Raw genomic sequence first — 20,975 nt, forward strand, 5'->3', positions numbered from 1 at the left:
ACCTTTATTTTTAAAGGGGTGGTTCAATGGTATGTCAAGCATTCTGAATTATTAACACAGTTATAGAGTTGTTTCCTCATGCTAAACGTAGGCAAAGTGTCAAAAAAAGCAGTTGGCGTGTTACAGAGTATTTCTGTGCCGAATGAACTTCGCCAGGGTTCATACAAGTTTCAGGAAGTTTTTTTTTTATTACGGGTCCAGCTGACATTTTAGGGGTTTCTATACGTATCACTTCTTTATATGGACACTTCCCCCAGAAAACCCCGCCCACCCATCAATCAGTGGGAGAAACTAGAACTTGCAAACATCTTATCACACGGCACAGCTTTGTTCAATTTCAAAACTCGACAATGGCACGAAAGAAGAAGTGTGTTTCTGGATGTAAGGAGAAGAAAGCCAGCCTTATGGAAACAATGGATATAGTTTATTATCCGGGGTAGCAGCGGAGTTTTGCGTGTGTGTTTGATGCGCTGGATTTTCCCAACCGGGTCACGAGTTGCATGCGGTAAGTAAGACTTCTGTCTTATGTTGGAAAAAGGCGCGTGCATATTATATAAATGACACGAACATGTAGTGAATCATAAGTTAAACAGTGTTGTATAGTGTTGTACGACTCGTACTCGCTCCTCCCGCGGTATAACTCCTCCTTCTTCATTTTTCGTACGTTATCGGAAAGATTCGGTAAAGCTAATCTTTCTTTTATAAATCTTATTAAACTAAAGACTCTTCGGAGATATAAAGGATGTCATACTACTCTATAGGTACTCCAGATTAACATCAGAAATGCAGAAACAGCATGTGTTACGTGAGCAATTTTTGGTTACCCAAAGAATCTCTGTCAATGGTTCCTAAAAGTACCATCTCTTCTTATCTTTTTATGTTTAAGTAAGAACAGTATTTCACTACAAATAACTTTTTGTACAACAGAAATTTAATGTTTCTGTGGATGTTATGGAACCATAAAACCTGAAAAAGAACCTTCCAAGAACCTTTATTTTTTAGAGTGTATTCATTGCTACGAGTGATTGCTTTAATTCATCAGAACGCCTGACTTGATTTATTGGCTCATCTTGAGCAATAAATGTCGAATACGAGTGTTGCAGATTAGCCAAGGACAACTGTTGACAGTGATGAAGCGGGTTACACTTTAAAGTGAGCTCATTATGTTAACTATTTTTCATCACGCCCGCTGAAATAAATTCATGCTTGTTTACATACAGGAGTGAAGTTCTTGGAGGTGCAGTTTTCACCACGAAACTTGCATTCCAGTAGCATTTCATCCAATTGGTGCCCCAGCCTGTCAATCATCTCCGAGGTGTTGATCTGGACGTTAGGAGGCGGGGTGAAGTTGGAGAAGTCAAGAAGACGCAACAGTCTTTCTTTGTGTCTGCTGTGCTTTAGCATTGAAACGCTCTGTCGGTTGACCGTATGGTTCAAGTGCATGATATCCATCCAGTAGCCACTATAGTAGAGGTCAGCCGTAGTGAGCCTGGATACACGAAACAGATTTTGATTGCAAAACGTCACGGCCGGAAAAGTCATGCTGCGGGTCCAAACCATGTAGATCTTCGTGACGGCCGGATAGGAGAGGAGATAAAGGATTCGATTCCACGACCAGGTGAAGAGTAACCCGAAACAAACAAAAAGGGCTAGAAGCCAAAGCATTCGCTGGATTCTGGATTTATGGGGGGAGAATATGTGTTTCAGCCCATGGATTTTTGTTCGAAGAACAAATGCTGTTGTAATATCAGTAAGATTGTGGTTTAAAGTCATCTCCAGTTTTTTCCGATGTCTGGGTTTCTTAGCATCATCATATAGAGAGTCCTTGTTTATCATCTCCTGATTGGAAGTTGACATCTCTGTACTTTAGTGAAATGACAAAGTTTTAAAATGCATAATGCTTTAATGCGTCCTCACAATCCATCAGGGAATTAAATTACGATAAGGTTTCATTCATATTCCACTTTATTCCATGCAAATACAAATAAAATGATTTTTACATTACCAAGCACCGGATCCAACGCTCTAGAGATAAAAAAATCCAATTACAATTTCATTCCAATGTACGATCCTCAGGTTGCCCAGCTGATCTGTGATTCTCAAGGCATTCGAACCAATAAGATTAAGTTTTCTGCTCAGATCTCGGCTCGTCTCTTCTTCATATTTTTGAGGAGAACTGTGTGAAGCCGCCTGCAGATTCCTGTTGCATTTCTCTTTGTGTGAGAGAGCTCAGCCCCTCCCAATCCTCTCAAATTATTCAGTCGATGGATTTGCAGCAGGCACACACATCCATTTTTCCAGCTTCTTGCAGTCTTGAATCGAGAAACCCGAGGATTTTGATGTACTACTTGTATTAAAGTAGAAGAATAATATCCTGCAATACCAAGATCTCGCAAGAGATTCCCGCAGGCACGACAGTATTTATCAGGCTGCTTGATTGTTTATAATGTCTTCACCTTATTGAATCTTTGGAGTCTTTCCAGTTTATTTTACATGAAGATAAATGATCTTTATGTGGCACATATGTTAATGATCATATTTTAATGTGTGCTTTAATGAATTCACCCAACTCATATTAGATGAGACAAGCTGTTGTTTTCATGCATGTCACATGACACAAAAAACGATACTTTGAATGCATCGATCTTTTCTTTATGAGCAATTATTTGCTGACACTTCTTCTATATCTATATATCATGCATGATTTAAATTGTACAATGGGGTCCCAAAAGTCTGAAGCGACACAGAAAGGAACTAAAAGATTTTGAATAATGTATCATATTCGTACAAAAAGGTCAGATTGTCTCGCTTCCACTGAAGACGATCTGTTGAATCCTTACGTGTAATACATGGATCATCAGGTTTATACAAACGTCTGGAGTTTATGCCAGTTCGAGTGAGACATACCAAATACTGAAACTTTCTCCAACTTGTGTTCATTTATGGAGTATGATCTATAAAAAAGTTAATTTCAGGCATGACTGACATTCTCAGCTTCCATGATTCTTAAAAAATAACATCTGTCAGTGGACAGGATCATGTAAATGGTCAAACGACTTCAAGAAAAACACGAGGGCATTTTGGAGGGCTCTGCAAAATCCCAGGAACCTTATTCATCTAACATCTATGTAGTTTTAGATACATTCAAGATGTATTTTGTCTTTCCACATGAACGGCACTGGAATACCAGCATAATTTATCAGACTTCTGGAACAATCACAGTTGTTAAATAGCTTTTTGCATAAAGTCTGTGCAGAAAGCAATAAGAAAATTTTCATTTGGCAGATGCTTTCATACAAAATGCAAGTTACAAGCTACAGTATAGCTTTATCAGTATGCGTGTTTTCAGGGATCGAACCCACAATGGGTCTTATTCTTCATTCAATTTACTAAATTTTTTAAAGGTAAGTGGTCGCAATCAATTTATTAAAGCTACATTTAAACAAATAAAATTAGAAATACAAAACAAAAAACTTTTGTTTAAATGTAAAACAAATTGATTGCAACCACTTACCTTAAAAAATTAAGTAAATTGAATTAATCATTTTTTCAGTGTATTTTTCCTTGTTCATGATTATTGCATATGTGTGATCTAAGTTGTTCTTACTTTTTTTTTAGTTGTTCTTGTTTTTGCATACACTTAAAATAAATTTAAGTACGAAAGTTTTTGTTAAATTATGATTTGAAGTTCAAACGTCTGTACGCACATTTATTTCACACTTTATACTTAAAGGTGCAATGTGTAGATTATAGCGGCATCTGGTGAGGTTGTGAATTGCACCCATCCCTTTTGAAGCACAGTAGCGGTCACATTACAAACATGTCATCGTCTGAGACAACGTAGTGGCAAACGCGCTCTGTATAACATTTTGTTCATTTAGGGCTACTGTAGAAACATGATGGCGCAAAATGGTGGCTTCCATGTAAGGGGACCCGGGGTGTATGTAGATAAAAACCATCTCATTTTAAGGTAATATGAACAATACAGTTCATTATGTAAAGTCTTTATACACCACTGAAAATATTGTTAACTATATTATATTGCATTTCTGTCAAAAGATCCTCATAAAATTTATACACTGCACCTTTAAACCTCTTTGACCTTTTATTAAAAAAATATTTATGCTATTATAATGTTTTTTTTTGTAAATAATAATTTTGTGAAGTAACTGCTCAAGTGATCAGTGTTTACTTATGAATTCTGTTCAGCACATTCAGAACCTCCAAAGTTCTGACGATTCATGCCAAAAACGCAAAGCAAATTTATCAGAGCTTCTCAGTGATTTTAGTCCATCCGAATGCTTTATGTCATGCAGGGTTCGCACCACACGCGGTAGAGGCAGCAAGCGTGAGTGATTTACATGTTAAGTTAATGCAAAGATGCGATTAGGCATCCTGCGGCGCGGTACACGCTTATGACGCGTTAAAAATCTGAACTTTGGCGGAGTTCTGCGCCGCGTTAACCACTCAGGACCTTGCTGTAGTAGTGACGTGATTACAGGAAGCGAGCGAAGTCTCATCGGAGTCGCAGAAGCCCCTCTCATGACGTGAATTTCCACGTGAATGTCTCAAATGACTAGAATTAGAAAATTACGGCGACTTTTAACTTCTGTAAAAAGGTCCGGAGAAATTACCTCAGGTAATACTAAACCTAGGGGTGTGACGAGACACTTAATACACGAGACGAGACGAAACACGAGATTGGGTTCACGAGAACAAGATGAGACGATATTTTTACACTTTTTAAGAAACCCTCAATGATAAAATAAATGAATAAGAAACTGAAATCACATTATTTTTAAATGTTTTAACTAATCAATGACTAGCCCTAACAATTATCTTGCTAACTAAAACTGAAGTAATTTGTTATTTTGGGGTAATAAAAATAGACCCAAGTGAGCAGTAGCATTTAAAATTACATAATAACGAAGATGCAATAATAATTGGTTCAAATAAAGTATTAAAACCAGGTTACATTAAACAACATTTTGTGGCCGATAAATAAAAAGCATTATGTATGTATTATAACAAATGCCTGCAGGGGGCGATAGAGGACTTGTCTCGCGAACGCTGTCTTCATTTTCACTTTAGACGGAGAGAAACGCTTATTTTTAGTCAAACAATGTTTAAATCCATATTAATATGTAATACATGTCCATTTCTTTACACTAGAAATGATACAGCCACTGTCATTTTTTGAGCAAGAACATGCAGACATTAAATCATGTAAACTCTGTGTGAGGGTTTAATCTGCTGAGACACATCTGACACTGATCAACAGACAAACACAACGCGTCTCAGACTTCACACAAGCTCCCAAACGAACATTATTGGAAACCTAAACAAAAAAGCAAACGCAGTAAAAGACAAATATAATGCATGCACTATAAAAGGGTCAAACAGAAAGCTGCATCCTTCGGAGGTCGTATATGCAGGCTGCATATGTCACCAAGGTTTATTTCAGATCATTAACTGAGCATTACATTCGCGAGTCGTGAGCATATTACAACAATTTGCGATTAACTAAATAATTAGTAAACTTTATAATTATTAATAATCTCTAATAAGACAGTGATGAAGTAAATGCAGTTTAAAAATGCGACCTCCGAAGGATGCAGTCTTTTTGAGAAACGGCCAGCACCTTCACAAAAAATCTTGCGAAACACATTTAATCTCGCGAGATCTCGTCGCACCCCTAACTAATCTTATGCGAAAGGACCAGCTGTTACTATACACGTAAATTTCTCCATTTCCAGTAATTTTGCATGTTTTTTTCAAATATGGAAATGCTTGAATAAGCATTCACTTGCTTTCTAGTGGTGGAACAAGTCAGTAGCAAGTCAGTTACTGCACACGACGATACAGACTTCAAAGTCACTTCTCAGAAGCACGTAATAGTCTCTCTAAACCGAAATTAAACACAGTGCTTCCTCTCCCTAGTCCAATTTCAAGTTTTTCTCGTCGGCGTCATGTTGTGTGTTTGGACGTGATATCAGGAAGCAACATAATGTGCAGGTGACGACGAGGGTGGCGATGCGCTGTGTAATCGAATAACCCCTCCCACTTCTGAATGTTTTACTGAGATTTCTAATCCTGTACGAAATGACCATCATCATTACAGACGTCCGGACTCCTGTGGCAAAGTTACATTACTCCATTTACCCCTATAAAACTAATCCCGTCTGAATAGGGCTTTATAGTCAGTCATGAGTTTTGTGTTGTGTTATAGGGCCACAACTTCCCTCCAATTTTTAAAGTAAAATCAATTCCGGGTTTACAGTGTACACACTCAAAAAAAAAAAATGCTGGGTTGTTTTTAACCCAAGGTTGGGTAAATATTGTACAGAACATGTGTTACATAAACACACATATATGATTGCTGGGTTGTTTCAATCCACGGTTGGGTAACATGGGTAAGTGGGTGATTCTCGCGAAACCCAGACTTAAGGTCTATAACCATTATTTTTAGAGGATTTAAAAAATATTTCTTTTAGAATTATTTACATTTAGATTTTCATTATCAAAAATTATCATGACCACAACATGATATTACATTAAATATATGCATTTACAAACTCATGTTTCGGTAACGAGAACTAAAAAGTTGTCAAGGTACTATGACAAACAAAATTTCAACTTTTATCTGGAGAGAAAAAATAAGAACTGCTTACCTGGTAGCCATCTTGAGTGTCACAGTCAGTTATGTCTCTTACAACAAATTATTTTTTGAAAATATGAATTCCTTGAGGGCTTAAAAACAATGGATGCGGTGAATGAGAAAATTTTTCTTGGACACATTTATATTCCTTATTATTGTCTCTACATTTACCAATGATCACCAAATAACACATGTGTCTTTACTGTAAATCTAGTATAAAATGCACTGAAGCTTTTAATTTTTTAGATTTTTTTATTATAAACATTTCCATGTCAAAGAACCCAAATCCAGTCATGGACACGTTGCGGTAATAAAATGTGGAAAAAACAACAAAATTGGTCTGTATGATGTCATTTGAAATCATGTGCAAAATAGTACATGAAGAGATGTTTGTAACTGTATGATTCATATTTTGATACTCTTACTTTGCATTTACTTTTTTTATCAAAATGTTTCATGACACCTCATAAGTCTAATTTTGTGAGAATACCCCGATTGTGTTCTGTTCATAGACTGTAAAAAAGATGGACGTAGTGTCCATGACTTCACCCATAGGTTTCTGAAGATAGTTTTTGAAGCCAATAGTAGGCCATGGTGCCTGCCATTGCCATCATATGCCATTGCATATCTGCGCATCACTCGCAGATATCCAAAAATTGGTAAAGAGGCAGGACGTAGGTGAAGCTGAGGTGGCTGGTAGAGGAAACCTCACCCGCCTAGCTCGACTGACTGGTAGTTCACCCATTACTTAAGTAGCCACACCCTTAATTATGCAGAACTTTAAGGCTTAATATAATTTAAAAGAATAAGTTACAAAAAAATCACCCCCCCCTCACAGTTGCCATGAAGGGCAAAATTAGCTATACAGACCGAATTATTTTTTTTTTTACATTTTTTTCTGCTCTAAAGTTGGCCATGCGGGTCTATAGGATTTGACTCCCTTTTGGAGAAAGTTTCTAGCGGCCAGTGGATGAATTGCAGTGTAAGTCACTTCCGTATTGAAAGGTTGCCCCTCGGTTCTGCCCAATATTTACCCAGCACTGGGTAAAAAAAAAACAGTTAAAACAACTATCCCTCCACCCAACCTGATCACTCCCTGCAGCATCAATTCTTTCCTCAAGGACCCGACTAAATTAATTCCCAGTTCACACAAAACTTTACGGCCGAGATATCAGCTGAATTATTTTTCCATAAAATCCTCACCGCAACTCAAGTGTTTATTTACTAGGGCGCCAAAAAATAGATTACTTTATTTCTTGGACAGATAGCACAGTTCAGAAAGGTCACAGTATAGACCCAGCACCTATACTCCTCAACCGGGGCTCATTTTCTCCACGATGCTTTGGTCCAACAATCAATATTTCTTTGTCTAGGGTCATTAAGCCATAGATTAATTTGTCTTTCTAGGCAAAACTGCAACCTCTATCATTCGTTTCTGTGGTGCATCATTCAGATAAACCTATAATGTTATTTTTTTTACCATAACCTCAAAACATAACTTCTAAATTAATAGTAGATGGAAACCTGCTTTTCGGTCATTTAATTCACATTCGCCCACCAGGGCGTGAAACTAGACCGCCAAACCTCTTTCAAGCTGTAAAATATTTATTAGTCCTCTAAATTGCTTTCTAATGCCAATGACCAATAAATTAAGCCGAAGCTGCGAATACCAATCAATTGTATTCGCAACAGCTAAAGTCACATTTATTACAGTCATTGTTCAGATTACACTTCAATTGCAGTAACATCGCCAGTAATACTAACAACCTTGCTTTGCAATGCCATTGTCAAAACATTTCCAACTTCACACAATTATACTGAAGCATGATGCTGAAAAGCTTTTTTCGAATTGGCGAGTCAAGATATATCCCAATGAATACCAATGAAGGCCTCTATAGCAGAGGCTGGAAATCTGGGACTACTTGACACAGGATGAGTTGAAATGTCACAGGACTACTAAAGCAATTACGGGATTCCTTAGACACAGGAGTGTCAATCTAAGGCACCAATTATATTATCTATTTCATTATGTATGCGTGTAAAGGGCCAAGCATCAGTATTTTTCAGCCTTTGTATTGGGGTCTACTTAAACTTTAGTGTAGGCTCCTTGTTTAAAAAGTAAATTATTGACTTATCTTGGCGTTTTAACGTACAAGCCAGATATTTAAAGACTAGATTGTGGAACTCCTTATAGTACATTATATTTTACGAGTTGGCTAATTCCAGGGTTCCCTCACCTTAGTTAACTTCCAATTCAAGGACCTTTCAAAGACTTTCCAGGTTGAATACCCTAAAATTCAAGGACTAAATGTTGGGACACATTTCAAGTGACAGCAAGGTAACATTGTGTTCCCTTTTGAGATACATTGTTACAGTTCCCTTTTGAGGGAACTCACGCCGAGTCACTGTGGTGGCGCCTCCAAGGCTAAGTACGTTTGAATGTGTATATCAAATTCAACCAATGGTGAGGCTTAACAACAAAGACAGGGTGACGCGGGAGCCAAGGAGTATATTGCTATCTGAAATATTGCCAAAGACGGTGTTACAGGGACGCAGGAGGTATGGCAAGGGAGACGCAGCATCTCGTTCCCTTCTCAGCGAACAACAGTTACATACGTAACTCGAGACGTTTTCATGTGTCAAACACAACTATGCAAAAAAGCATTTTGGTATAAATCAACATTCGCATACAGAATGTTTTCAAAAACTTCCCAGGGCCTTGAATTTTATTCCCCAGATTCACAAACTTTCAAGAATTTTTAAGGACCCGTGGGAATTTGTATTAATTCGTACGACCACATTTTTACTTGCTTTCACCCTTATGACGTTGGGGTTAAGGGTGGATTTTTATCATTTGGTTTTTTAGAATAACCATCCACATTTGTATGATTCACTTTGTATAAATTCATACGAATTAGTCAGCTCGTAAAACATACAATTTTCTGAGAGATCAGGCTTGTTCATACACCACTTGCATTGTTAAAAATTATTTGATGCCTTAAATGTTTTTGTTTAGTCAACTAAGATTTACTATTATTTATCTTGACTAGAGATGAGTTGCATCACCTTAGAAAATAAAATGAAGTTAACATATTTCAACTATATAAGGTGATGCAACTTATCTCAAGTTGAAATGACCTGTGAATAGTTGATTACACAAAAAAATTTAAGGCAGCAAAGATTTTGTACAGTGTGCCCTACTCCTGTTATTGTATTTATGTGTGTTATTTAAAATTTATGCATTGGCAGACACTAATCCAAAGTGACTAACACCATGTTCGAACTACACGTGGCGCAACGCCACGACACACGATTAAAGGTATCTTATACATGTTAATCAGAATTTTTGTCATAAATTGATGCCGCGACAGTGGTTTCTGTTTCTGTGATGTTGCGGCTGAAAGCTCTGTCTACACAAAGATCTCATTTAATGAACTGTCAAAGAATTGTTCTGATTGGTTGTGTTTTGTGACTGATTGTGGCAAGCCCCTTTTCGCGTTAAGTATGGACCATCAAATTGCCTATTGCTGGAAACACATTGCGTCACTTGTAGTTACGACAGTGTTACAGTGCATTCAAACTATACATTTTCTTATCTATACATTTCTGGAATCGAACCCATGACCTTTGCACTACTAACTGAGCAACAAACAGGATTGTTATGGATGTACAGTACTGTGCAAAAGTCTTATGGTGCGTTTACACCAGCCGCAGTAGAGGCGTGAAGCGCGAGTGATTTCAATGTTAAGTCAATGTGCAGACGCGTTGACGCGCGTCAGGAAGTCCCGCGGCGCGGAAGAGGCGTTCGGCGCGGTGCGGAAGACGCGTTGCCGCCTCATTCGCGCGTGAAGCTCGCGCGAAAGGCGCGAATTGAGCGTTGTGCACGGTACGCGCGAATGGTGCTATTGTGCATTTTGCGTTTCACGCGAATTTGCGGCTGACGCCCGAGTTGAAAAATTTGAACTTTGGCGGAATTTCGCGCCGCGTTAACCAATCAGGAGCCTGCCTGCTGCTGTGGTGGCAGCCCCGCCCGGAGTCACTCACTCAAGCAGTCACTCGGAGCTATATGACACAAGTTCTTATTTCTATAGGATACAGGAATAAAAAGGACATCGCTTTGAAGAGTGTCAGTAAGGACTTTGGGCAACCTGGTAAGTTGTAATACACACTTCACTTTTGAGTCACGTGACGTTTATCGACCCGCGCCGTTTATTTTCCCCCTATAGTAAGGTTACCCAATACAAACTGGTAACTCTCTTGATAAATGCACAAGTAACATCAGTCATCTTGCAAACAGACACTCGCACAGCACTTGCCCCTCCCACAAGAAGCGGAGTTTGCCTCGGACGCGCGTCAAATGCTTGCTTTTTCCGCGCGTCTACTCCGCTCTACACGCGCGAATGCATTCAAAGTGTTCAAGCGACAAACTAGGCGCGGTAGACGCGATTTTGACGCCCAAAACGCGTTTGGTGTAAACCCTGCATTAGGCCAGCATGCTATCATTAGATTTGTTGTTGTGGCAATTGTATAGTGATCATATATAATTATTTTTTTCTCAGTCTCTTTATTCGAATACAATCAGAAAATACAGGAAATGTGTATGTTAAAACGGTATGAAAGTATAAGTAGGGCTGTCACGATTATGAAATTTTGCGGACAGTTAATTGTCTAATAAATTGTGGTGATTATGACAACTAATTGGCTGTTTTATTGCTTTGAAATTTAATTCTCATACTTTTTTTTGCTTGTTTATGAAATAATTTTCACACATTGTTGTGATTATTTAAATTAAATATTTTGTGAGGTTTACCTGGCAGTAAATATTAATGCACATAACACATATTTAAAAGTAATCTGATACGGTCTCATTTATACAGGTGCTGCAGCTCCCCCTTGTGTTTTTTAGAGAGATGTGCAATCATTGCGGTGATCTGAAATCATCACGATGAGGTCAAACATTCATGATGAGGCGATTATTTAATCATTGTGACAGCCCAAAGTATCAGCTGAAGTGTCAAGTATTTAGGGTAAACTCCCCTTCCAATTGAGCAATAGCAGGCAGCTGCAGGATCTCTTTAACTTAAATGAAATTAAGTCTCCAAAAAAAGCTCATGATGTGTTTCGTGCCAAGAGAGCTCATACTAAATATACTGGCTGATGCCCGAAGAAGACATGTAGTTCTGAAAATTGTTTAGTTTTTAATTTGGTGTACATATTTCCTGATTTTCTGTTTGTATCTTTAAAAAGAGTGAAAAATAAATATGGATGGACATTAAAACTTTGCTTGAACAACAAAGTTGGTGATGGTGGCCTTTTGACTTTTGCACAGTACTGTATATAAAATCTAAATTGTAATGGATTTGAGATTTCTGAGAAGCAGCCTTGTCACGGTTTTTGATTGGGTACTTTGCTCATAGTGCAATTACTGGTGGTCTTGCTGAACTCCACAGGTTTAACCGGATGCAAGCTATTATGCAACATATTTGATTTTTTTAACAAATCAATGCTTAAACAGCAAGCGCAGTATCGAATAACAATCAGCAAAAGTATACAATTTATGACAGCTACTGTAATTAATAAGCTTCGGTTGTGCTCTAAAAAAACCCTTCAAGTAGGGCTGGGCAAAAAAATCTATTTTTCGATTGCACGATTTTTTTAAACGTGGTCGATTCAAAATCGATTCTCAAAGAGCCGAATCGATTTTTTCGTTCATATTTATTTACACAAACATTGAATGTTAGATTTAATTTTTTTTATTAAATACCCACTTGTAAACTGCTGTTCACTGTTCTTTTTTATTAATATAGTATTTGTATTAAATCTATATTAATTGAGTTGAACTGAGAATCGAGTATAAAAAGTGACCCGAGAAACGGAATCGAAAATTGAATCGAGAATCGAAATAGAATCGATCGGATAACTTGCGAATCGAAATCGAATCGATCTGGAACATCTTGAAGTCTTTATTACAAGATTATATAATAAAAGCCATATGATTTACACTTATACAGAACTGTTGAGTTACAATCTTCATTTGTGCTTAAATTAAATAGCATTTCTCAGGGCAGATGCTGCGAATGCCTCCAAGGAAGTTTGCTAGTTCTGCATCATTTCATTAAGGTTCCCGAGTAAAATTCAGATCAGATTTTATTTTATTCGAAGCCTGTGGTTAAACGCTAAACGCTAATTTGAAAATGATTTAAATGGAGTGCGCATCTAGCAAAAAGCGAAATTGGTGCATCTCTAGAGAAAATTGCTATTTTTATGCATTCAGCATTTTATGAATGATTTAAAGGTGTAAATCCACACATACACAACTAATAGCTCTACTGGTAAAGCATTGCATAGCAGCACAAAGGTCATGGGTTCAATCCCAGGCAACATGCATACTGATCAAAACTAATGCATAACTCGAATGCACTGTAAGTCGCTTAGCATTTGCATTTGACCTGCATGAAATAAAATGATGAATTCATCAGACCTGTGTATGCGTCAAAGATATATGCTGTCTGATAGATGATTGAGTTGCACATTTTAACGGGTCATCGAAATGCAATTCAGTTTCACATTAATAATTTATGTCCACTGTCTGCAGTGCAATAGAAATGTAATCTATATCTCCATTTCTGTGTTAGCTATTCAAGGGTGGCAAAAGGAACTATGTATCAAACTGTGCATGACACAAGCAAGGGGAAACAAGTAAGGGCGACTCAGTCGCTTGTGAAGTTGCATCTAAGCTTTGAAGAACTGAATTTAAAACAAGTCTACTGGGAGAAGAGATCCTATTAGTTTCTATTTACAATAAGACTACACAAAATTGTTTTGTTGCGGCTATTGATTTTGTAGCTATCTGCAAAAGAATTTATATGCAACTCCAAATAGATAGAAACAGAGATTTTGTCCAACTTTTAATTTATTTCAATAGTAAATAATACTAGACCAGAAAAAAAGAACATATGCCAGCATAAGCTGGTTTGTTGGTGTTACTAGCAAGACAGAAAGCTTATTTCTATCAGTCATGGGTTTTTAGATCAGCTGGGAAAATGACAAATGCAGAAAACATTTATTTCTGGGGTAGTTGAGGCTCAAAGTAAACCAAGTTCCCAAATATTCCTAAAAAAAACAGCAATTTTGTCAAATCAAGATATATTTTTTTAAGATGACTTTGAATAAGACATGATTGGGCAGTTTCTCAGCCAAGGCTTATTCTAGTCCCAGACAAAAATGCTTTTTTGAGATGTCAACTTAAAACAGCTTGCACTGACATATCTTAATATACACTCACCTAAAGGATTATTAGGAACACTATACTAAGAATGTGTGTGCCCCCCCTTTCGCCTTCAGAACTGCCTTAATTCTACGTGGCATTGATTCAACAAGGTGCTGAAAGCATTCTTTAGAAATGATTTGCCCATATTGATAGGATAGCATCTTGCAGTTGATGGAGATTTGTGGGATGCACATCCAGGGCATGAAACTCCCATTCCACCACATCCCAAAAATGCTCTACTGGGTTGAGATCTGGTGACTGTGGGGGCCATTTTAGTACAGGGAACTCATTGTCATGTTCAAGAAACCAATTTGAAATGATCCGAGCTTTGTGACATGGTGCATTATCCTGCTGGAAGTAGCCATCAGAGGATGGGTACATGGTGGTCATAAAGGGATGGACATGGTCAGAAACAATGCTCAGGTAGGCCGTGGCATTTAAACGATGCCCAATTGGCACTAAGGGGCCTAAAGTGTGCCAAGAAAACATCACTGTACCATTATACCACCACCACCAGCCTGCACAGTGGTAACAAGGCATGATGGATCCATGTTCTCATTCTGTTTACGCCAAATTCTGACTCTTTCATCTGAATGTATCAACAGAAATTGAGACTCATCAGACCAGGCAACATTTTTCCAGTCTTCAACTGTCCAATTTTGGTGAGCTCGTGCAAATTGTAGCCTCTTTTTCCTACTTGTAGTGGAGATGAGTGGTACCCGGTGAAGTCTTCTGATGTTGTAGCCCATCCGCCTCAAGGTTGTGCGTGTTGTGACTTCACAAATGCTTTGCTGCATACCTCGGTTGTAACGAGTGGTTATTTCAGTCAAAGTTGCTCTTCTATCAGTCGGCCCATTCTCCTCTGACCTCTAGCATCAACAAGGATTTTCGCCCACAGGACTGCCGCATACTGGATGTTTTTTCCCTTTTCACACCATTCTTTGTAAACCCTAGAAATGGTTGTGCATGAAAATCCCAGTAACAGATTGTGAAATACTCAAACCGGCCCGTCTGGCACCAACAACCATGCCACGCTCAAAACTGCTTAAATCACCTTTCTTTTCCATTTTGACATTCAAGTTTGGAGTTCAGGAGATTGTCTTGACCAGGACCACACCCCCTAAATGCATTGAAGCAACTGCCATGTGATTGGTTGATTAGATAATAGCATTAATGAGAAATTGAACAGGTGTTCCTAATAATCCTTTAGGTGAGTGTATATGGGTGCCATGGTTTTGGCTCAAGATTCATACCAGTAATGTTTTAACAAGGTATGTTTGTAAAAACGACTTAAATGTCTTAGGGACGGTTTCCCGGACAGGGCTTATCCAAGTCCTAGACTAAAATGCATGTTTGCTTTAATTTAAAAACACCTCGTCCTGTTTAATTTCAACATATTTCGTTAAGATGCACACCTGTAGTGTTTTTTTGTAAGGTATGTTTGTAAAAACTTCAAAAATTACCTAATATTAATAAGGCCTAGTCCTAAATTAACCTAAACCCTGTCCGGGAAACCACCCCTTAAATGTAACTAAGGTCTAGTCCTGGCTTAATCTTAACCCTGTCTTGGATACCGCCCCATCAATCAAGCATTAAATTAAGTTAAACAACAAAAATTTGTAACAAATATACATCTGTCTAGTTATGCCGAGCTCAAAAATTGTAAGTGGGGGGCCTCCAATTTTTTTGGCAATAGTGGGGGCCTTGCAGTGGAAAATGTTGAGATGCCCTGATGTCATCTTTTTGATAACAGTGCCCTCTTGTGGGCAAAGTTCTCACCCGTTACAGACAGAGACTAAACTGTGTGGCCACTACAAAAGCAGAAGATAAATTGTCAAAGCCTGCTTGCTCAGAGGTCTAATGAATACACACAGAAAACATCACAGTTACGATTTACCACCAGACAGGTGCGTTCCCCCAGCGCTGTCTTAATAACCGTAACATTATCTTTCAGTTACAAATACAGAGATCAAAACAGGTGCATATTTATATTTAGGCACAAAATATAAGACCCAGGGCGTTGTGTTCAAAAAATCAGCCAGCAGGAAAATCAAATGAGTTACACCGATGTCTGGCTGTTCCTGTATTCCCCAAACGCTGTGCCTGTTGGGAAACGCGTGTCTCTGTATCAGTAAATAACAGATGCTGTTTTCCCTTTAAACCCTGCACAGAAATGAAACCAGCAGAAATATCAGACTTTTTCTGCCACTCACTCAGCCTCCGAGGGTTTAACACTCATGTCTGAACAGTTACTAAGCAGCGGAAAAGCAGACCCTCGAAAGCATGTGTTAAGTTTTCATAACGTGTGATCTTATAATGTAACACATGCAATTTTCCTGTAGTTTCTTGAAGGATGGTGTAGCTTTATTAAAATTACAATATTTGGACCTTTAGGTGGTTGATTTATTCACAAATAGAGTAATAGTAAAACTAAAGCAGGAATTTTGATGCCACAGCGACTTGGTGCAGTCATGTGTTGAAGAGTCATTAAAACAACATGACGTTTCATTAAAAGTCCTTCTCTTTCTGGGGAGATCATCATTAATTTTCCTAAACACTACGTGAAACGCTGTTTGCATTTTACATAGTCTATTTCTGGGTTAAACAAGAGATTCAAGCATCTGTATCTACTGTCAGGTAGCACAGACAATCTGATCGCATGCGAATTCGTACGTATTTTACGAGTTTGCTAATTCGTAAGAATTAGTACGAAGTGAATCGTACAAAAACATATGATTATTACAATAAAAAATAATGAAACCCCACCCCTAACACAGATGCTAATCCCAACATTACAGGGGTAAGAGCAAATCATACAAAAACACATGAATGTAGTCGTACAAATTAAAGGGCACCTATTTCATTGCTAAAAACAATGTTACTTTGGGTATTTAGTATAATACAATGCATTTGCATGGTTTATGGTTAAAAAAACATTATTTTTCACATACTGTACAATTTTGTAGCTCCAGATATACCGTCTTCCTAAAATGCATTGATTTTGTACAAATCTTATCTGAAAAGCGCTATGTCCCTGATTGGCCAGCTAAGCTGTACGTTGTGATTGGCCTGAATACCTCTGATGTCAGCTGGAAATGTGACGCTCCTAACCATGTTTGAAAGATTCGGTTGCTAACAGGAGTTAACTTATAGGCTATAAGCGGGAGGAATTATGATAATTTCGGTCTTTACTACATCACCAATCCCAGGAAGTAAACTGTTGCCTACAATCCGCGTGTTTGTTGTAGTCCAAGAAAAGAGATTTATGTCGGAGACGTCATCATTTACTTTGGGGTTTGTACCTTTTGCATATCTTTAACATGTACTAACACACACTTACACACCAAAGGAAATGTAAAATCGTGAATCGGATAATTGGTGCTCTTTAATACGATTTAACCAATTTGTAAAATACGTACGAATTGCAATGAGATTGCATCACAGAGGATTCAGGATTTGTCCCTTTATTTGTTAACATAAAAATCACGTTTACAAATCATACACACAGTAATGCCATGTTCACACTATAGGATTTTAAGCCCGATTTGCAAGTCATCAAGCTCACCGACAGGTTGGGCTGTGATCTGAAGCAAATCAGTGTGCAATCATCGCACGCCAATCTGTCAACGACCAATCAAAGAGGCTCGCTGACGCTAACTCCACTACTTTTAGCAGTAACGAGCATGTAACGAAGTATTTTTTTAAATCAAGTAACGCAATTACAATTACTGAAATTTAAATTAGTTCATTACTCGCGTTACTCTATTTTGTAAAAAATAGACAAGACATATCTGACGTCACAGGACCATAGTTGGCGGCGCAATGAATCATTACACTTCATCATAGCTGACAGTGCATATAGAATGAACATGAAAAAACTAAACGGGACAACATACCTTTGTTTAAAAATTGTGCGCAAGTCATAATCCATCCGGTCTCATGTTTGTAAATTATATTCACCAAGCAATCACAGTATGACATCAACTTGCATTTGTAGTCCACAAAGGTAATAAATCTAAGAAATTTTCATATATTCTTAGATGTTTACATCGGCTTCATGGAAGAGAACGATCCGCGATTGTTGTTTCCACTAAAATATTCACACTGCGCTGTAGGCAAGCTTCAAAAGCTGTGTTCCAATTACTAAGCATGCGATAACAGGTGAGCACTCGGCCTTTCAAGGCGCTCAGTTGTTCGCGAAGAGAACTGAAATGAGACGGTTTAACCTTCGGAGGACCCATAATTTGCCTCATCTACTGCACGCGCAATCGTGCTTGTCAGCAGGACACAGCGGAGACGTTTCTAACTTATTAAAATAAATATGAAATCAGAAAAATTATCATTTATTTTAGAAAATATGACATGTTGACACAATTGTCTCCAAATTTTTAAAGAGACACTACACAATTTTAACACATTATATATTTTTGTAAACATGCAGAATATTTGTCTAAATGGTCTAAATGATATACATAAATAAACAAAGTTTACATATTAAGATAATTTCTAACAAAAATATTCAAAGGTTGAATCTAAAGCAAAATAGGCTCCTACAGTATGTGAAATATTAGAGTCTTGCGTGTAAAATAGTACTGTTCATATTTACATTTAAAAAGCAGACATAAAAGTAACTTAAAAGTTACTTTTCTAAGTAACTAATTACTTTTGATATACAGTAACTGGTAGAGTAATTCAGTTACTTTTTAAAGAAGTAACTAGTAACTGTAACTAATTACAAATTTTCAGTAACTTGCCCAACACTGGTAAGGGTGGGGTTAGATCAGGGGTGTCAAACATACGGCCCACAGGCCGAACACGGCCCGCAAAGGTGTCCAATCCGGCCATTAACCTGTGCATTAACAGGTCGATTCATTACATTATATCAATTGTTAACGGCAAAATTAGTAATTTGGAAGTTTACGTATTTCTTCCGCTAATCTTTTGCTATCTGTGTTTTTAAAGGTGCAGTGTGTAATTTTTAGAAGGATCTCTTGACAGGAATGCAAAATTATATACAAAACTATATTATCAGGGGTGTGTAAAGACCTTTCATAATGAACAGTTACGTTTTTATCTACATACACCGAGGGTCCCCTTACGTGGAAGGCGCCATTTTGTGCCGCCATGTTTCTACAGAAGCCCTTAACAGACAAACTTTTTTTACAAAATTGTCTCAGACGATGACATTTTTCCGGCGGTGACTACCGTAGCTTCTCTATACCTTTTAAAAGCGAGGGGTGAGCAGTGGACTGAGCCGTTGGTTGCAATTCGCAACCTCACCACTAGATGCCGCTAAAATTTACATACTGCTCCTTTAAAAGTGCTAACAACTTAGCAAGCAAACAACAACAAAATATCCACATTCTTAGTATTAACGTTACAACGTTGTCTAATCGATTTAATGTTCCCGATCAGATCTAAGTTAATATAAACTCTAAATTTGCTGTTGTTGGCACACTTTGTAGACAAAAAATACAAAAGACACCAATGCCTTCACAAAATACCTTGACGTTGTAATAAACTGAAAAAAATTGAGAAACCAATAATTAAAACGACAAAAAAAGATGCGCCATTTAAGTGAATGGGAAGGACTGGCGTATCATATGCAGGCCAAAGTGAAATTTGGCGTATATGTATTGCACGATTTTCACACTTCGTGCTATTTATACGCATCTACAGACTGGGTAGAGGTTAGCAAGCAATTTACACTAGTCTCATGTCACACTTTTAAATCAGTGTGTATTTTAACATTTACTGTAATGCAAATGTCTTAGACTTCCTCATGCTAAACCCAGAACATTAATGCAACGCTTGTGTTTGTATTGGCAAGCCAGAAGGTCGGCATAACATTACATTACATTACTGTGTCTGCCAGAACATAACACAACATCACAACAAATGTTCGAGAGGGCAATGCAATATTATTTGCCCAAGAAATGGCTATTGATCAAATTAGGCGCGTGTTTATTAAATCAGACAGACCACAGCTGAGGCTTCTGGTATTAATATGAAATAGCAACACAGATGCCGATATGCCCTCTCCTCTTAAATTACCAACAGCAGGCCTATTACCACGGTACCCAGAGTAACATTACCACCCCAGGTAGCGCAAGACACAAATTAAACAGCATTAGGCGAGAACATAATGGTTAAACGTTCGATCCAAGAGCGTTTAATCGCAATCTAAATTAATTCTAGATATTTAAAAGCCTTTTTAAATGTTTGCCTGTGGATTTCTTCGCACGGCACTTACTGGATGTTAAAGATTTTCATAGCACAGACATTAAATCAAAGGATACGTTTAAGAGAGGACAAGCAGGTGAATCTTTAATCAAGCGTGCAAAGGGGCACGTCGAATCCATAAAGCATCTTTTGGGTAAATCTCGGTTTACACTGAAGTGGTAACTTAATCCTAAAGTGATCCTAGAGGTGCCTTGATAAGACTGAGGGATATTTAGTGTAGATCTGTTACAGTGTTATTGGAAATAGAAGCTTTGTGCAGTGGAAGGTAATACGAGACGCAAGGTCACATTGTTTATAACAATCTGATAAACTAATGCTGTTAGGCTTTATTTGCTTTTTAGAAAGAAAATGTTGCTTTAAAACCCAGCCTGTTCTCTCCAATGTCTTAAAAACTGTCATCCAAGTCATAGTGGGTTGGTGATATCAACGGTCTGATAGATGCATTTATCTCTTGATACTCTGCATGTTTGCATGTTTTTCCACTATCATATAAAAATTTGAGGCTATGTTGGGTTTGCAATCCATCATAATTATCTAGTGATTAATAACAGAAGTTTTGAAATATGGTATTCATAAAATAAACTCCTTGACGATTTAGCATATGGGTAATGTACCGGCAGCGTAAAATGCTGGAACATTGCGTTAAATTTTAAATGAGAAGGATCAATCAAAAACTCCGGAGGCAGCGTATGACAAGCATTGATCTTTACCTTTTAAATTATGATTGAAAAAGTTTAATCGGATCTTAACTTATTTCATTAGATCGGGGATTTGTGAAATTATATTTTGAAATAATTTGTTCCA

General features: G+C 37.7%; 1 protein-coding gene across 6 annotated transcripts in view; it reads right to left on the bottom strand.

Annotated features, from left to right (window-relative positions):
- The window catches only part of asic1c (acid-sensing (proton-gated) ion channel 1c), a 127,341-nt gene that overhangs the window by 36,974 nt on the left and 69,392 nt on the right, over nucleotides 1–20,975 (bottom strand). For 2 of the 6 annotated variants that reach the window (XM_055182770.2, XM_055182767.2), the window contains exon 1: nucleotides 1,219–2,206. The exons of 2 other annotated variants lie outside the window; for them this stretch is intronic. In XM_055182770.2, coding sequence (XP_055038745.1) covers nucleotides 1,219–1,857 — 639 coding nt within the window. In that variant the 5' untranslated portion in view covers nucleotides 1,858–2,206. Of the gene's footprint in view, nucleotides 1–1,218; nucleotides 2,208–20,975 lie in introns of those variants that run through there. 2 more of the 6 variants (XM_055182766.2, XM_055182768.2) reach the window with 2 other exon arrangements.

Source organism: Misgurnus anguillicaudatus, chromosome 25 (assembly GCF_027580225.2).
Source record: "Misgurnus anguillicaudatus chromosome 25, ASM2758022v2, whole genome shotgun sequence".
Lineage (NCBI taxonomy): Eukaryota > Metazoa > Chordata > Actinopteri > Cypriniformes > Cobitidae > Misgurnus > Misgurnus anguillicaudatus.